Source organism: Hylaeus volcanicus, unplaced genomic scaffold (assembly GCF_026283585.1).
Source record: "Hylaeus volcanicus isolate JK05 unplaced genomic scaffold, UHH_iyHylVolc1.0_haploid 12237, whole genome shotgun sequence".
Classification (NCBI taxonomy): domain Eukaryota; kingdom Metazoa; phylum Arthropoda; class Insecta; order Hymenoptera; family Colletidae; genus Hylaeus; species Hylaeus volcanicus.
Genome location: NW_026533172.1, coordinates 2416366 through 2431976, shown reverse-complemented (window position 1 = coordinate 2431976; position 15611 = coordinate 2416366). Strand labels below are relative to the sequence as shown.

At 34.3% G+C, this 15611-nt stretch overlaps 6 protein-coding genes across 14 annotated transcripts; 2 read left to right on the top strand and 4 right to left on the bottom strand.

Moving 5' to 3' along the window:
• Window positions 1-1211: 1211 nt before the first annotated feature.
• LOC128883666 (uncharacterized) lies at window positions 1212-4583 on the bottom strand. Its single transcript, XM_054136262.1, has 10 exons — window positions 4008-4583; window positions 3781-3932; window positions 3552-3703; window positions 3451-3505; window positions 3283-3386; window positions 3073-3228; window positions 2744-3020; window positions 2521-2683; window positions 2340-2457; window positions 1212-2281 (listed from the first exon to the last, which is right to left on the bottom strand). The coding sequence occupies exons 1-10, from the start codon at window positions 4294-4296 to the stop codon at window positions 2128-2130; spliced, it is 1620 nt and encodes a 539-aa protein (XP_053992237.1). The 5' UTR covers window positions 4297-4583; the 3' UTR covers window positions 1212-2127.
• Window positions 1359-1994, top strand: LOC128884449 (uncharacterized). Its single transcript, XM_054137878.1, has 2 exons — window positions 1359-1665; window positions 1720-1994. Exons 1-2 carry the CDS (start codon window positions 1359-1361, stop codon window positions 1992-1994), a joined length of 582 nt encoding a protein of 193 aa, XP_053993853.1.
• Window positions 4584-4760: 177 nt separating the features above from the next.
• On the bottom strand, window positions 4761-5674 carry LOC128884300 (uncharacterized). Of its 2 annotated transcripts, none has more exons than XM_054137596.1 (4): window positions 5523-5674; window positions 5286-5408; window positions 5158-5229; window positions 4761-5108 (listed from the first exon to the last, which is right to left on the bottom strand). In XM_054137596.1, the coding sequence occupies exons 2-4, from the start codon at window positions 5391-5393 to the stop codon at window positions 4860-4862; spliced, it is 429 nt and encodes a 142-aa protein (XP_053993571.1). In that variant the 5' UTR covers window positions 5394-5408; window positions 5523-5674; the 3' UTR covers window positions 4761-4859. The 2 variants fall into 2 exon arrangements, with proteins under 2 accessions (XP_053993571.1, XP_053993570.1); XM_054137595.1 differs by having other exon boundaries at window positions 5531-5674.
• A 304-nt stretch (window positions 5675-5978) lies between these two features.
• LOC128883971 (uncharacterized) lies at window positions 5979-8859 on the bottom strand. 6 transcript variants are annotated; one of them, XM_054136891.1, is made up of 5 exons: window positions 8722-8859; window positions 8589-8669; window positions 7661-8438; window positions 7419-7585; window positions 5979-7306 (listed from the first exon to the last, which is right to left on the bottom strand). In XM_054136891.1, exons 3-5 carry the CDS (start codon window positions 8150-8152, stop codon window positions 6346-6348), a joined length of 1620 nt encoding a protein of 539 aa, XP_053992866.1. In that variant the 5' UTR covers window positions 8153-8438; window positions 8589-8669; window positions 8722-8859; the 3' UTR covers window positions 5979-6345. The 6 variants fall into 6 exon arrangements, with proteins under 6 accessions (XP_053992866.1, XP_053992865.1, XP_053992860.1 ...); XM_054136890.1 differs by having other exon boundaries at window positions 7419-7770; window positions 7816-8438; XM_054136885.1 differs by having other exon boundaries at window positions 7419-8438.
• Window positions 8593-12839, top strand: LOC128883966 (uncharacterized). Its single transcript, XM_054136877.1, has 8 exons — window positions 8593-10459; window positions 10742-11285; window positions 11355-11789; window positions 11846-12059; window positions 12164-12314; window positions 12374-12440; window positions 12488-12630; window positions 12699-12839. The coding sequence occupies exons 1-8, from the start codon at window positions 8618-8620 to the stop codon at window positions 12747-12749; spliced, it is 3447 nt and encodes a 1148-aa protein (XP_053992852.1). The 5' UTR covers window positions 8593-8617; the 3' UTR covers window positions 12750-12839.
• A 430-nt stretch (window positions 12840-13269) lies between these two features.
• LOC128883972 (uncharacterized) lies at window positions 13270-15562 on the bottom strand. Of its 3 annotated transcripts, none has more exons than XR_008459184.1 (8): window positions 14727-15562; window positions 14524-14666; window positions 14375-14451; window positions 14180-14332; window positions 14050-14127; window positions 13894-13981; window positions 13623-13844; window positions 13447-13569 (listed from the first exon to the last, which is right to left on the bottom strand). XR_008459184.1 is itself a non-coding variant. In XM_054136892.1 (7 exons), exons 1-7 carry the CDS (start codon window positions 15368-15370, stop codon window positions 13729-13731), a joined length of 1299 nt encoding a protein of 432 aa, XP_053992867.1. In that variant the 5' UTR covers window positions 15371-15562; the 3' UTR covers window positions 13270-13728. The 3 variants fall into 3 exon arrangements, 1 of the variants encoding a protein (XP_053992867.1); XR_008459183.1 differs by having other exon boundaries at window positions 13482-13578; XM_054136892.1 differs by having other exon boundaries at window positions 13270-13844.
• Window positions 15563-15611: the final 49 nt, after the last annotated feature.

The following is a 15611-nucleotide window of genomic DNA, read 5'->3' as shown; positions in this document are numbered from 1 at the left end:
AAAATAGACTAAACTTTTTCTTAGTGTTCTCTGAAAATAGACTAAACTTTTTCTTAGTGTTCTCTGAAAATAGACTAAACTTTTTCTTAGTGTTCTCTGAAAATAGACTAGGCGTACATTTAGTGTAGCCGTGGTGCACTAAGACCATTCATTTCGGATTGGTTCTGGTTTCGTTTGGTAGACAATTTTCAACTCGACTCAAATTGTATTTCTTGTCATTACAACCAAACCGTAGTGTTTTCCTAGGTTGATGGTGTGTTTGGCATAACATTAAAGTGACCTTCCCTTGCCCTCAAGTAAGTTTCCCGTGAACTACACGTATTCTTTTTATGCCATTTGGGCATCGCTAGTCTTATAAAAATGGGAACTTAAAGTGATGTTTTTAAAATAAATTTCGTTCCAAGGTTTGTACCCAATTAAAAAAAATTTCAACATGTCGTATTCTATTAAAAATACACATTTGTTCAAGAGTGTGAAAATGTAACGTTTCACGTCATTTGATTTGTTGTTTAAAATGAACAAAACATTTCTTAAATTCTCACACGAAGCCAATGAACTTCAACTTAACCTTCTTCTTGTCAATGCTTGTCGTAATAAAACACTCAAGCCCAATTTTATAAAGCGTCTTTTTCTATGGCGAAATGTCGATCAACTCCCGTTCGTAATAGTACACTGTTTATAAGAGACACTCATGTCGCCAGGCGACGAAATGCGTTAAACAACTAAGACACGCAAAACTGGAATAACAAACGCAAAAAAAAAAGAAACATGAATAACATTGTGCAAAGGTAGAAAAACAATAAGGATTTTTTGTTTCCGTAAAAGTTGGAAATAGGATAGTAACTTTAAAAAATAATAATTTAATTAGTTTCTTGATTGTTTTTTGAATCCTGTGACTAGAGTACATGCAAAAATACTTGTAAGAGCGATTGCGTGTATGTATGTATGTATGCTAATAAAAATGAATACCATAGTTTGACATTGAAACTAAAATGCAGGATCAATCCAAATTTACGATTTCAAATTTCGATAAAAAAAAATGGAATGATTATTTAAGCGAAGATGGTGTATCGGAGGATTGTCGTTATTCTCGATTAACGGTAGTGTTTATTGCTAGTTTCAAATAATTCATTCAATTCTACAAGTTTTTTTTTTTTTTTTTTGATCACAAGTCAATGTACAGCGTCCTGTTTGGTTTGGTCTCCAAAATGGATGAACCGTCTAGGTAAGATTTTTTGGTTGTTTTAACAAGGCGTTCATGTTTTATACCAAGTACTGAATCGAAAAATGTTTCACGTAAAAAGAAGAAAAAGGCTCAAACATTAACGGAAACAAAATTCCCAGAAGGCTTTGTGAGTATGATGCGGTATATGAGTGAGTCCAAACCAAAGGAATTGATACCTCGTCCTTTGAAAATTATTTCAAAAAAAGACTTGTTGGCTGCTCGCGCTAAATGCTTAACTGAAAAGAATACTCCAATGCAACTCCAAATAGTTGATGTTGAAAATAGAAATAAAATTTCCAATAAACAAAGTATTGATTCCGAAACAAAAATTCAGGATTTCCCAAAAACCAAAACGGATTCTGACAAACAGGCTCCTAGTCATTTTAACAAATCTTTACTAACAACGTCTTGTGAGACATTGGAACTATTGAAATTATCGGGTAATTCTTTTTAAACTACGATAATGTTATGTTTGTATTTTTTTCTTCTTAAAGATCGATACACAAAGACTATTGGATCCACACGTTTTAACGACAGTCACAAGAATACTTTAAAACCAACGGTTGAGGGGAGTAGCGCTAGAAAACGCGTAGGTTTGGAAAGCATACTAACAACTGTTCGACTATGTTTTATTTCTTCCTTTTTCTTTAAAAAAAAGGTTGATAAAGGCCAGGACAAATTGAATTGGTGTTCAACTGATATAAAGGAGAAACCATTAAAGAAATCAGTGCTACGTTATCGTTTACGTCAAATAGCTATTGGTAGATAGACTTTGATCAAGTGTAGCAAACCAACTTCTTTTCATGTAATAGAAAAATCTTCAGTGTGGTACCAGGAATATATTAGCATTGTGGAACCATCTGAGCGACGTGCTGAAGACCCTACAACTCCTAGACATAATATTAATTCAACGTGCGGTCAGTTTTATGATTCTCTTCATGGTTGGAGACACTCAGTTCGTTATCGTGTGGAGAAATTGAAATCTGAGAAAAATGAGGACACAAATTAGCAACGATAGCGGTACAATTGTCATGACGCATGCGATGTTTTTTTCTTCTACATAAAACAAAAGCAAGTTTTTAAAGCATTTCAATAGTAAAAAGGATTCACATACATATGAAGAGCTTCAGCTGATAAAGTTTTTGCAATTTTTTGAGGTCCCCATTTCATAGAATGCTTTTGAAGAATACTGTGACTAATTCGCCTGGCTGACATAACGTCCGAAATACCATCTATTAAAAATGATTTTTCTTTGTATTATTTTATTTTTTTGAATTGACTAAACCAATGATCACCTGACATAACGACATTGTAGAATACACTGTTTTCCATAAACTCAGATAAACTACACCAAGGAATGCTCGTATTCGCGGGATTGTGACTATTCTGATACGTTGTTTCCACCAGTAGCTGGTAATGAAAAGGACAAGAACGTTCTGTTGTTTTGTGTGTAGGAATCTAATAAAATGTATCACACGGATTTTTTTTAAAAATATTTAAATGAACCTGTATTTGTACCCTATTGACTCGATCATTGTTTTCTATCATAACAACAACTTCATAATCTTCATTGGGACTTTTATGTAAAGAAGAGTCGTGAAAAGAATCCGTGTGCGTCTTTTGTTGAAATTTCATGTCGCACGTCACATCAAAATCTTGCGCTTGAAATAAGTAATAATTATAGGACGCTCTAGTTTTTAAAAAATTGTAAATATCAACAATATCAAACAAAGTAAAACATGGTTCACAACTTAGGCCAGAAGAGGATAAAATAGAGTGCCCTAATGCTCTTGTCCTGAAGAATGACCAACAAAAATAAATGCATACAAAATTAAATCTTTTTTTACATATTAATAGCTAGACCCTGTTTTTTAGCTTGATCCAGTGTTAAAGTTGAAGGAATTAAACGTAGCCCACCTTGACTCTCTTTTACAATCATACCTTTTTTTAAAGATTTAATTCTTTTTTGTTCATTAGGATTACGACAAGAGTGATCTACTGTTCTACAAATAGGCGTTACAGCAATTTGTAAAAAATAAAAAAAAAGAAATCCATACAATCGTATATTAATTAAAATAGATTTTTTTAATAACTTTGAGGTTGAGTTGACAATAAAAAGGGAAGAAGAATCACCACAAGTCGCTGTGAGAAGATAACGACCCTACACGAAGGCATTCGAAACATACAGCTTCACGTAATACTTTAAAAAAAAAATGTTAACCTACTAGAAGAACTGTAAGAGCAGCAGTCGTTCCAAAATCAAAACCATTCGGTTGATGGCTGCAATAAAAGTGTGTTAAGAGTGATAAAACGAATAGACTCTCACCTTTCTAAAATATTTAAATGCGCTTGATAAATACTTTTAGAAAGAATGCTTTGTATGTGTTGTAAAACAATAAATGCATTGGGAAAAGTTTCATGCCAAAACATAGGTTGTACATTGGAGAAAATCAGTTGTCCTAATGTTCGCTTTAGACTCTAAAGAAAGCAGGTTATGATTGGCGTGATTGATGATTGCATTTCAATGAATGTTTTGTGTATTTTGGGCGCTTTACCTGGGAAGCAATTTTAGCAGCCACATAACCTCCTCGACCATGCCCATCAAACACAGCCAATATCCAAGGGCATTGAAGGCTTGCATTATTGGTAAAGTGAATACTACAAAGCGAAGTCCCACAGCCCGTTGAATTACCATCTTTATGCAGATCTAGGAAAAACAATAAGGCATCATCCATTGATCCACTTTCTATAAATGCGTCGTGTTCACTTCAACTCAACGTACATGTTTTTGTTTTTCTCCTTATTGACGTATTGTCTTCACAAGACAATTCTATTACATTCAAATTCGATAAGGAACCCGTTTCAGGAGCCAATAATGGAAAAGAACAAACGTTATCAAGTCGTACTCCACCACAACATACTGTCGCGTTTGTATTCAACTCGTGTGAACTCTTTGTATTTGTTATATAATGACAAGCTAACCACGTATCTTGATTTTCATGTGTATCACATTGACGCGAATAGCATCCCCATTTAATAAAAAATGAGTCCCAATTCAACGGTTTTCTCATAATTTTATATTATACAAGTTTATTATTCTAAGAAAAATTTAACGCACGTTGTTCTGCTGATTTGACCGCCGCAAGCGTCTCATACAGTTTTCTTGTCAGCAATCTTATGCCGGGAAAAACCGCTAGTGCTTTTGCATGTTGTCTGAACGCATGACTTGTCACAGTAAAATAAATCTACAAGGAAAAACGTCTATCGACGCAAGCAATAAAAAAAAAAAATTACAGCACTCAAGATAACATGTCAATGATTCAAAACACACTTGCATTTTTCAATACACATTCAAAACCATGTAATGAAAAAAAAAACAAGTTTAATAAAATTCAATGATCTCAGTACACAAATAGATGTCAATTTTTAAAAGTCTTGAATGAAAAACATCAACTGTTCAAACAAAAAACAAGGTACGACTAGAAAAAGTCATATCACTTGTTTCAAAATTAAAAGAATTTAGAAGAGTATTTAAAAATATGTGAAGACATGATTTTGTTTTAAAACGTTGCATAATGTATTGTATTAAAAAAAAAAAAAATGTTTTTTTATTCACTCGAAACCGTTTCCCAAATCATGAACAACTAGTCAAACGATGAAATTTAACATAATCAATAACCGGTGTTGGCATTAATATAGTTGAGATAATATAAACAATGCCATTTGACGTGAAAATGGGTGCATTTATATTTTCAATTATCGCAGATTGATAACAAGTATCGTGTCCAATCGCTATTCTTGTTTCAAGCGTGAAAGGATCTTGCTCAATTTGTACAAGAGTTTTCCCTACAGTTAGTAGTTGCATCGCTTGAATGGAATCGAGCTAGAATAAACATGACGTGATGTCGTGATAAAGGTTAAAGAACAATTACCTTAATATTTGAAAGGAGAATATGATTTGAAAAAATAGCGAAAGCTATATCGGAAGGTAAATTGGCACCATTCTGCAAAGTAGGTTTTTAAACACTTTAGAATTTACAACTTGTTTTATTTGACATACATTTGGAAAATTATACATTTCCACCGCGTCGTTACTGGGAAGAAAAACGGTAATAGCACTGGAATCGTCCACTGTTTTAATTAAAGGGTTATTTTGCATCATATTCATAAATTTTGTTACACTCTAAACAAAATCACAAGTAGTTTATGGCATGACGCATAATAGTTTTTCTGTCTTATTTGCACACGATTTTTGAAACAGTTTTCTTTTTTTTAGTATTCCAACAATACAAAATACATTTTTACAGGAACTTTTGAAGCAACATTTGAAAAAATATCAAGATCAAGTAAAGATGTTTCTTCAAGTAAGCGACGGGTTGGTAACGGGTTCCCCATGAAAACGGGTAGTAAAAAAAATGAAAGCAATAAAAATTCGTAAATCATTAACTCCTTAGATTTTAAAAGTAAAAAAAAATTATTTTGAATAATATCTCCTCATCGTTGAATAGAGGATATGTGGCATCACATGTGCTTTTTCCTTACCACCTTGTTAATACCACGCAGCTCTAGTGACGCGCGTCACTGAAATTGGCGTGGAAATGGACAGAATACTTTAATAACGGTACTATAAGGTTTTTTGTGCCGTATTAAAAAAAAGGAAAAAATTCAACGACGTTTTTTCGTTCATTTCTATAGCATCCATTCAAACAAGCATAATCAACGTGAATTATTGTATGGGAACATGAATTCAAAATACAATAAAGGACATTTCATAAGTTGAGGTAGCCATTAGTTTAACAAAAAACTTTTGGTTTTATTGACATCTAGTACAGACATTTTTCAAAAAATGTAGAGCGTGGAACGTTTTTTTTAGTAATGTTAACTATCAAAAATAGACTCTGGTTAAAATAGTTGTACTGACGAAAGGCTCAAGTAAATTGGTCTTGTAACGTTGTGTTATTGAAAAGGGTGGTAGAATGACCCCTGCTGATAGGTGAAAAGCATCACACTGGATCTTTTCAAAAAACTATTTAATTAAAAATAACACTGGGGATTTAAAAAGGACTTTGGTTTTTGAAACGATGCGTACCAATTTTATCTCTAAAAAAATGAGAAAAAGGCTAAAAAGATGTTGTTAAGTGAAGCGTGATAGGCTGTACTTCCTTTGAAAAGAAGGGGATTTTGACGGATCGGCATCTTGAAGCATCAAATTCATAAACATCCAATGCATTTAAACCATTATGTTGAGAATTGGGAAGAAGCTTGATGAAAAGTAAATTTTTAAGTAAAATACAATCGCCTTTATCAATATGTTGCGACAAGTAAAGATTATGAGGTAATGAAAGATTGATGAGATGAACTAGGACAGGTTGATGGGAATTTTTAAAAAAAGTTATACCATTCACATCATAAACATGAAAACAGATAGAAGCGACATTTGATGAATTGGAAAGCGTCTTGTTGAAACCCCGGTCATATTGAGAGTTCATAGGATGTTGTACATGAAAATGCGTAAAACGGTTCTGTGGAGCATGGAAAGAAGTACCATTCAATTGAGAGACTTGAAAAGATTGTTTTTGTAAAATTTCTTGTGCTTGATGAACATTTGAAAGTGTATAAACCAGTATATCACAATACTTTTTAGTAAGAGGTTCACATGTTTGGTATAACGACATTGTGTATTCATTCTTAAAACAATAAGTATCATATAAAGACTCGTTGACCCATTGAGCTAATGTTGCCACAGTTTCCCAAAAACTAGGAAGAGAGTCGGATACTTGACTTTGATGAAATTTGTTATCCTTGTGTGAATACTGAAAAAGAATAGAAGAATTCTCCCATTGAGGTGACGCTACTTGAAGTGTTATATCGGTAAGATTGTCTTCACAGGATTTGCCATATTTGTTAATGTGCCAAAGGGAAAGATGCGTATAGGCTGGATCAGTACGACAATTCAAATAAACAGTTCTTATTTTCATATCTTGGCTCACGTAAAAACCTCCTTGAATGACTTGAATAATATCACCACAAGTAATCGTCGGTAGTAATTCAGGTTTCGGTGCCCAAATCATCACACTGAGCCTAACACACACAGTACAACACAATGTAGTTGGCACAGTGTAGCGGGTGTTGGGACACGTCGAGCGAAGAAAAAAAAAAATCACTTTTTTTTTTATTTAAAAAAAAAATATACCGTAAATTATTTCGAGTAAGTAGAGCTGTACGAAAACTTTGAGAAATAGAAGGATCGACAACAGTGATATTCATAGCGGCGACTTCTCCTACGGAAGGTAAGGTGACGAAACGAGGAGGAAGGCATGCTTCCACTACACATGCAAAGAAGTTGACAATTGCCCGTTCCTGAAGATGTACCAAATCAGTAAAGAGAATATCTATAGATGGAATCGGAACATTTTTAAAACGTTTATCCCATACTTTCAATAAACCCTTTTGGTGAAGATTTTCTTTCCATTGATAGAATTGTTGTGTCCACTCGGGTAAATATTGAAATTGAATGTTGCTATTTTTTTCACACATTTCAATGACTGCAGGTATTGAGAAAGTTTTTCGAAATATAACAAGAGTGATACCTTTCTTGGTGTCGTTTGAATCCTGTGGTAAATTGTCGTACCCACCATATCCTAATAGAATCTCAGTATGCTGCGTATTCAATACGTCCAACTCCAAATTACATAAACATATAAGATCTGTTGGGCATATAAATTGTCCTAAGGATTCTCCCAAATGGGAAACAAAACAAATTTTTAAAGTTTTCATCATATTTGATTGTGTGGGAATTTCCAATAAAACTTCCACAGCCGGCGCTGCACGGCCATTCTTACAGATAATCTCTAAGATGGGCGATCTTGCTAACACAATACATTTTTGTTTTGTTTTTAAAGAACAATTTGTGTCTTGTTGCATCATAACCCAATAAAAAAAAGAAATGTTGAGTAATGTTCTTGTTTTTTTTTTTCTTAGTACTTTCAATCAACACAAAACGTGGCTTTATGTTTTAACACAAAAAAAAATTTTGGCGTTTCACTACAACAGTGGTCGTTTAACTATTTGAGTGAGTGTTACCTAATTTCTTCTTAAGAAGGTAAAAAAAATTTTGAATGCTCTCTTAAAACTTCTTCCATTCTAGACAAGATTCTAAAAGACTTTCTATGTTTCTTTCATAACCCAGCTTTGTTTTTAAAAAACAAAAAGCCTGCATGTGAAATAAATGAAAAAATGATTCCTAATCGAATGTTGAATTTTTTTTATAACAAATGGGTGTATCATTTTAGATAACACCCAGTTGAATTTTTTGGACACTTCTCCAAGCTGTTGTTTCAGCTAAAAAGATAATGTGACATACCTGATGCATTTCAGTTTTGTTTCGTGATCATGGCACGACGTAAATTGCAAACTAAACGAAATTCGGAACAAAGTGACAGTTCTTCAAGTAGCTCAAAAGATGAAACAGCTTTTGAGTCACGTCAAAGATTTACCTTTACAAACTTATGCAGTGACACAAGTCGTGATAAGAGTGGAAGTGATGTTTCGGAAGATTCAAGCAGTGATGATTCTTCAACGAATCTAAAAATGTCTCAAGGAAAAAAAAACACTGCCAAAAGTTGCCATTTGCAAAGTGTTTCGGATGCAAGTAGTCAATCACGCGAGTTGGAAGCATTGCAGCAATTCAATCGTTTAAATAAAGAAAAGAAAAATTTGAAACCAAAGCAGAGTAGGATCGGCAAATTGCAAGATTTTTGTGATGCCATGGATGCGTGTAGTCCTGCAAGTCTTACTGGTGGATCGAAAGTTGCGGGTCCTTTTGTTGGAAAAAGTATGCACCAGAAAAACGGGAACAAACTAATGAGTAAAGGTTTAGTGGTGAGTCAAAAGACGCGAGAAGAAAACGACAGTGATGGTTCCATTGATGATCTTCTTCTTCAATTAAAAAAAACGACACTAACAAAAGCATCATTGAAAAATCAAGAGACGTGTACCACGAAACCTTCGCTAGATGCAAAAGATGGTTCAATAGATCACAACATCAAGTCAGAAACGTTGAATGTTTCAAATGAAGAAGAGGTCATGAAAAATGAACAAGTCATTTCATTACAAGCCGTGAGTGCAAAGACACAAAAAAATCGATTGAAAAGATTAAAAAAGAAAAAAACAACTGGTCAAGTGGATCAAGGCATTTCTCCAAATGTTTCTGAACCATGTACAACATTGAATCAAAAGACGCCGGTCACTGAAACTGTGAAAGGAGCTCCACTTTCAGTAGCAGCACGTTTAGCACAAAAAAGACGGTTGCTGGTTGAAGCTGAAAAGAAACGTCTTGAAGAAGAAAAACAACGTGAAGAGGAAGAAGAAAAACGAAAAATTGAAGAAGAAGAGACTCGATTGAAACAAGAATTGGAAGAAAAAGAGAGAAAACGACAAGCAAGACAAGAGGCTAAGATGCGGCAACGATTAGAAGGGAAACCTGTTACAGTGGCGGAGAAAAAAAAAGCAAAACTTTTACAAGAAAAACGCTTAAGTTTACTTGAACGTTTGAAAGAGTGTAATCCGCTTGTGTTAAACATGGATGAAAACGAACAAGTCAAAAAATCACCTGTTGTTTTAAAAAAAAAAAAAAAAAAAAAAAGTCCCGCAGAAAACAAACATTTCAACACCCAACTGGACTCGACAATACCTGTTTCAAAAACACCACTCGAAGATGACCAACAGAAAGACAGTTATGAACCAGTGAAGCATCAGGAAAATATCACGTCTCAACAAGAGTCGTTCAACGACACTATTAAAACATTACATGATCTTAGCGATTGGGATAAAAGTGAAGACACTTTAGATGAAAAACCTCTAGTCAAAGAAAAGATTCCTGTGTTGGAAGACTCTTCGCTTAGTAGTTTTAAAGCGGTCAAAACGACGTCCATAGTGACTCCTTTATCCACCGCTACACCGAAAGCTGTCAAGGCAATTTTTCCACCTCCTCATGAAAAAACAGTCACTTTAACGCCTGAAGCCACGACGCCCGCTTCAATCAACCAAACATCTTCAAACCCATTTTTAAGATCTCCTATATGTTGTATTTTAGGTCATGTTGACACAGGAAAGACAAAATTGTTAGATAAAATTCGTCATACTGACGTGCAAGCGAATGAAGCTGGTGGCATCACACAGCAAATAGGAGCCACATTTTTCCCAAGAGACGCTCTTTTAGAACCATGTAAAAAAGTAAGTTATTTTTTAATTCCGATTTAAAAAAAAAAAAGTTTTTTTATACTACTTTAAATCTTTTTGAAAAAATCAATTAATGAAGGTTAAAAAATAAAAACTAAGATTGTTCATTGTTTTCTAATTATCAATCATAACATTTGCTAAAATGTTAATTAGAAAATTAATCATTGTCATTTAACTCCCGTCTTATTGAATGACAATTTTCTTTTTTTTTTATATTCCTTTTTAAAATCTTCTACTATGTTAAACAAACAAACAAACAAGAACAATGTTTGATAGGTTGGAACGGACTTTAATATGCAAGTGCCTGGTTTATTAATCATTGATACACCGGGCCATGAATCTTTTAATAATCTTCGCTATCGTGGTTCCTCTTTATGTGATATTGCTATACTCGTCATTGATATCAATCATGGATTAGAGCCGCAAACGCGCGAGTCATTAGAAATGTTAAAGGTCCGCAAGTGTCCATTTTTGATAGCGTTGAATAAAATTGATCGTTTGTATGACTGGGTCGCAACTCCTTGGGAACCTGCTCAAAAAACTCTTAAGAAACAAAAAGAATGTACTCAACAAGAATTTTCTTCAAGACTATCGGGAATTTTGTTACAATTAGCGGAAACTGGTTTGAATTGCGATCTTTGGTGGAATATCGAAAATGTGAAAAAAACCGTGTCAGTGGTTCCAACATCAGCTATGACGGCAGAAGGAATTCCTGATTTGTTATATTTGTTGGTGAATTTAACGCAAAGTGTTATGACAAGATCCCTTTCGTTAAAGGATACTTTTCAATGTACTATTTTAGAAGTGAAGGCGATTGAAGGTACAGTAGGTTTTTACCCTGAAAGTGTTATGCGTTAAAAAAACATTTGAAAATCACTGCCTTCTTTAGGTTTAGGTATGACCATTGATGTGGTTCTTGTTTCGGGTGTGCTATACGTGAATGATCGACTCGTTATATGTGGCATGAATGGACCTATTGTTACAACAGTTCGAGCCTTATTAACACCGCAACCATTAAAGGAACTCCGCGTAAAAGGAGAATATGTACATCATAAAGAAATTCAAGCGGCGATGGGAGTCAAAATCTCAGCTCCTGGTCTAGAAGAGGCTGTAGCTGGAACATGTATTTTACTTGCGAGAGATTTGGATGAAGTCGCTGTAGGACGTTTACAAGAGGAAGTCATGAAGGATATGACGAGTATTTTATCCAATGTGGATCGTACAGGAGTAGGCGTTTATGTTATGGCTTCAACGTTAGGTTCATTAGAAGCTTTATTACAATTTCTGAAAACATCCAAAATTCCCGTTTTCGCGGTTAATATTGGTAACAATGGGGTATCTAACAAGAAGCAGTTCCATTGTCGTTTTTCATTTTTATAGGTTCCGTACATAAACGAGATGTGAAAAAAGCGGCTGTCATGCGTGAAAAAGGCCATCCTGAATATAGTTGTATTTTAGCTTTTGATGTTAAAGTGGACGTGGAAGCTACTAAAGATGCGGCTGTTTTTGGAGTCAAAATTTTCACTGCTGATATTATTTATCATTTGTTTGATAACTTTGAAAAATATGTTCTTGAAGTCACAGAGCAAAAAAAGTCAGTTGATCCTTTGAAAACTAACGCGTGAATGTTTGCTGAGTTTTGAACAAAAATCACTTTAACGTCTTGATTTTTTTGTCTTTCTCTCTCTCTCTCTCTAGAAAAGAAACATTGAATCAAGCCGTGTTTCCTTGTATATTATCTATTTATCCCAATTGTATTTTCAATAAAAAAGATCCTATTGTACTTGGCGTGAAAGTTGAAGAAGGTCTTTGTAAAATGGGAACCCCTTTATGTATTCCTGATAAAAATGTAGTCCAATTCAAGTCGTACGACTGTTACAAAAAAATATTCATTTTCGTCGTTATTAGAATTTTCTTCTTGGTCGCATTGGAAGTATAGAACATAATAAAAAACCTGTGACGTCTGCCAAGCAAGGTTTGGAGGTTAACATTTAGTGACGATGCGTTTCATTAACATTGTAGGAGATGAAGTCGCCATTAAAATTATTGGAGACAGTAATATTATTTATGGACGTCATTTTGATCATACAAGTAAACTTTACAGCCGAATTACTCGGGATACTATTAATTGCCTTAAAGAATTTCACCGGGAGGAACTTAAAAAAGTACTGTTTTTTTTTTTTGTAACAAAATACTTTATTTTAATAATCTTTTTTTGTTTTTTTTTCTTTAGCCTGATTGGCTCCTTATCATGAAATTAAAGAAAATTTTTGAAATTTTATAAAATTGTTACTGGTTATTTTTTTTTTTATAGTTCAACACGACTGGATCGTTCTACGAACGAGAATGCCTTTACTGGTAAAGTAGTATTAAAATTATCGTGTTACAAAAAAAGAAAAAAAAACATCACCATTCATAGTTTTTACCTTTTTTCTATTTAAAAATGCTACAGAAACCATTTCTTAATGTTTTTTTTATTCCATTCATTATAAAATATCTTCATCTTTTGACATAAAATTTTTTCAAATACACGCGCACTCTCGACCTAATACCAGTAGTGTGCATTCCGCTTGATAAAGGCTCCTTATGTTAAGGAAAACGATCCATAGAGAGCTTACACGAGTAAAACACAAGTTTCGTTAAGGTGTTAGGACACCTTCAATAAATAGAATGGTCATCTAACGTTTAAAAGGTGAGAATTTCATTTTGGAGTCCACGCCAAACCTGTGACTCGAATAGGTCTAGCAAGACACAGGCAAGGAATTCTACTGATACCTGGCTAACGCACCGACACAATGCTCTAGTTCATACTTTAGCCTAAAGGGATATTTTAAGCATTTGACGCATGATCTTTAAAAAAAACGGCACATTTTGTCATTCTTACGTCAACGTGCTCTTAATCAACACAAAAGTGTTTTCTAATGTTGATGGAGAAATGATGAAACTATTAAGCCTGTATGGGATCAAGAAAATATTTCTGTTTGCCACTCATCATTTTTTTAAATATAGGTCCAAAACATTACAAAGCAAATAAAAAACAGTTCACTGTGTGTACGAATGGTCCAAGCCTCATGTTTGACTATGGGAAGAGTATATTTAACGTCCTGAAGACTCTAAGAGTAGGATGGTTTTTTTTTTTTTAATTTGGTTTGCTCACGTTAAGCTTTAACGTGAGAAAATACTACTAGAAACGAATGAAAAAAAAACAAAGTCGAGTCAACAATGATAACCGCAGGATTTGACGCGAAAGAATCCTTTTTACTTCACATGGCTTCTGAAGCCGTTGTATTGGGAGTAGAAGGCTGTGGAACCATTTGCATCATAAATCCAAAACGGTAATCGCCTTTCCAATAATCGATAAGTCCACTCACACCAAAACCTGAAAATGTTAATATTGAACCAGTCAACAAAAGGAGTGTGCACACTACCTGAAGCGTCTTGAGCCACCATGGACACTTTACCCGTTGTATCACAGAGTCCTTGAACCCTAGCTTGTTTGAACAAATATTCATAACCCTTTTAAAAAAAATACAAGAAGGAAAAAAAAATAGCCTAGTAATAAAAAAGGTTGACTTTCTACTTACAAAACTTAAGGCACTTTCTAAAGCCGATTTGTTCACGCCTATTTCCAACTCAGTACCTAAAGTTAAACGGCTAGAGATCTAAAAATGAACAAAGTGGTACAAACGACACTCAAGTTTTCGGTCCACTAGCCTTTTGACAATACTGAATTTTCGCGGTATGACAATGTCCCAATGTTTCTTGATACAGTTGATAATCGGGCTGTCTTACAAAATTTCCTGAAATGATATGATTTAAATACTGGTAACGTGCTCCTATAGAGGTAACGATTCCTCTTGTTGCAGCCTACAATAACTGAGTGGTAACAAGAATTTCACCCTAACATACTATCCATGAGATTTCACCACCACAATGCAGTCCAGGACAAATCCTGCGACTAAGAGACCCATTTAATATCCAAGTACCTATACCAAGATAATTGAATCATTGTTTTGATTCCGTCATTGTGAAAGAAAAAAAAAAGAAAAAACAAGTACCATGCCACGCAGCTTTCAAACAAGTACACCAGAAATCGTGTGTACGATCTAAATTGACTTCCACAACATTACGTTGTGGGGAATCAAGAGATGAGCAACCTGAAATTCTTCCTTCCATTTTGTCACCTAGCTTTTTGATAATTCTAATAAAAACAATTGTTTACAGTCATATGAATTTTAAACATTTGTGAAACGTGGGTGACCTAGCCATCATTGTCCCATCCGTTGCGTATCGTGACATTAAAAAAAAGGATCTATCGGCACTTGAAAATGTTGGACCAAATTGATAACAATAACCTGAAGGTCTGCATGTCGTTCCCAAGTTAAGCGAATGGTTTAATTGAAATAGAGGTGAGACACTTTTCACGGCTTCTAAACGAAAGCCATCAAAAGAATCATGACTGGTCATTTGCAAATATTCTCGAGAATATTGTTCATATTGAAGAGGGTTCTGATCTCCATCGGTACCTTGACAATCGGTTGAAGTGGTATGATGTAACGTGGCACACGTCGTTGAGGTGTCACAGGATGTACTGGCGTCCGCTTCCATTGCTCCTTTTAATTTTTGAGAATCCGTCAAAACGGTATCATACAACATACTATTCTTTCTATCAGCTTGTTCTTGCAAGTCCTTCTTCCCCTTAAAGTGCGTCCATTGATCTTTAAAATGATGCGATACAGTCTCGAACCATTCGTTATAAAAGCCACTTTTTTTGTTCGTATTAGTACGTTGTGCAGTACACGCAGGTTGTTTTGCATCATATTGCGTTGAAGTGGAAGAATGACAAAAGACAACATTATGGTGTTGACCGATAGTTTTTTGATACACTTGGTGTAAAAAAAACATTTTCTTTACTCAATGTATTGAACAAAAAATAAATGGAGAAGGATGAAAAATCTCTTCAACTTCAACGTTGAACCCTCTTAATGTCACCCTTTAAAGGACAAACAGTTTCTGTAAGCAGTGGTCACAGTTTTTACTTGAATCAAAAACAGCATCATTTTTTTTTGTTTTAACATGACTTTAGCATTCTATGTTTCCATCTTGTTTTTCTTTTACAAGTTATACAACTCACATGAGTTGATTT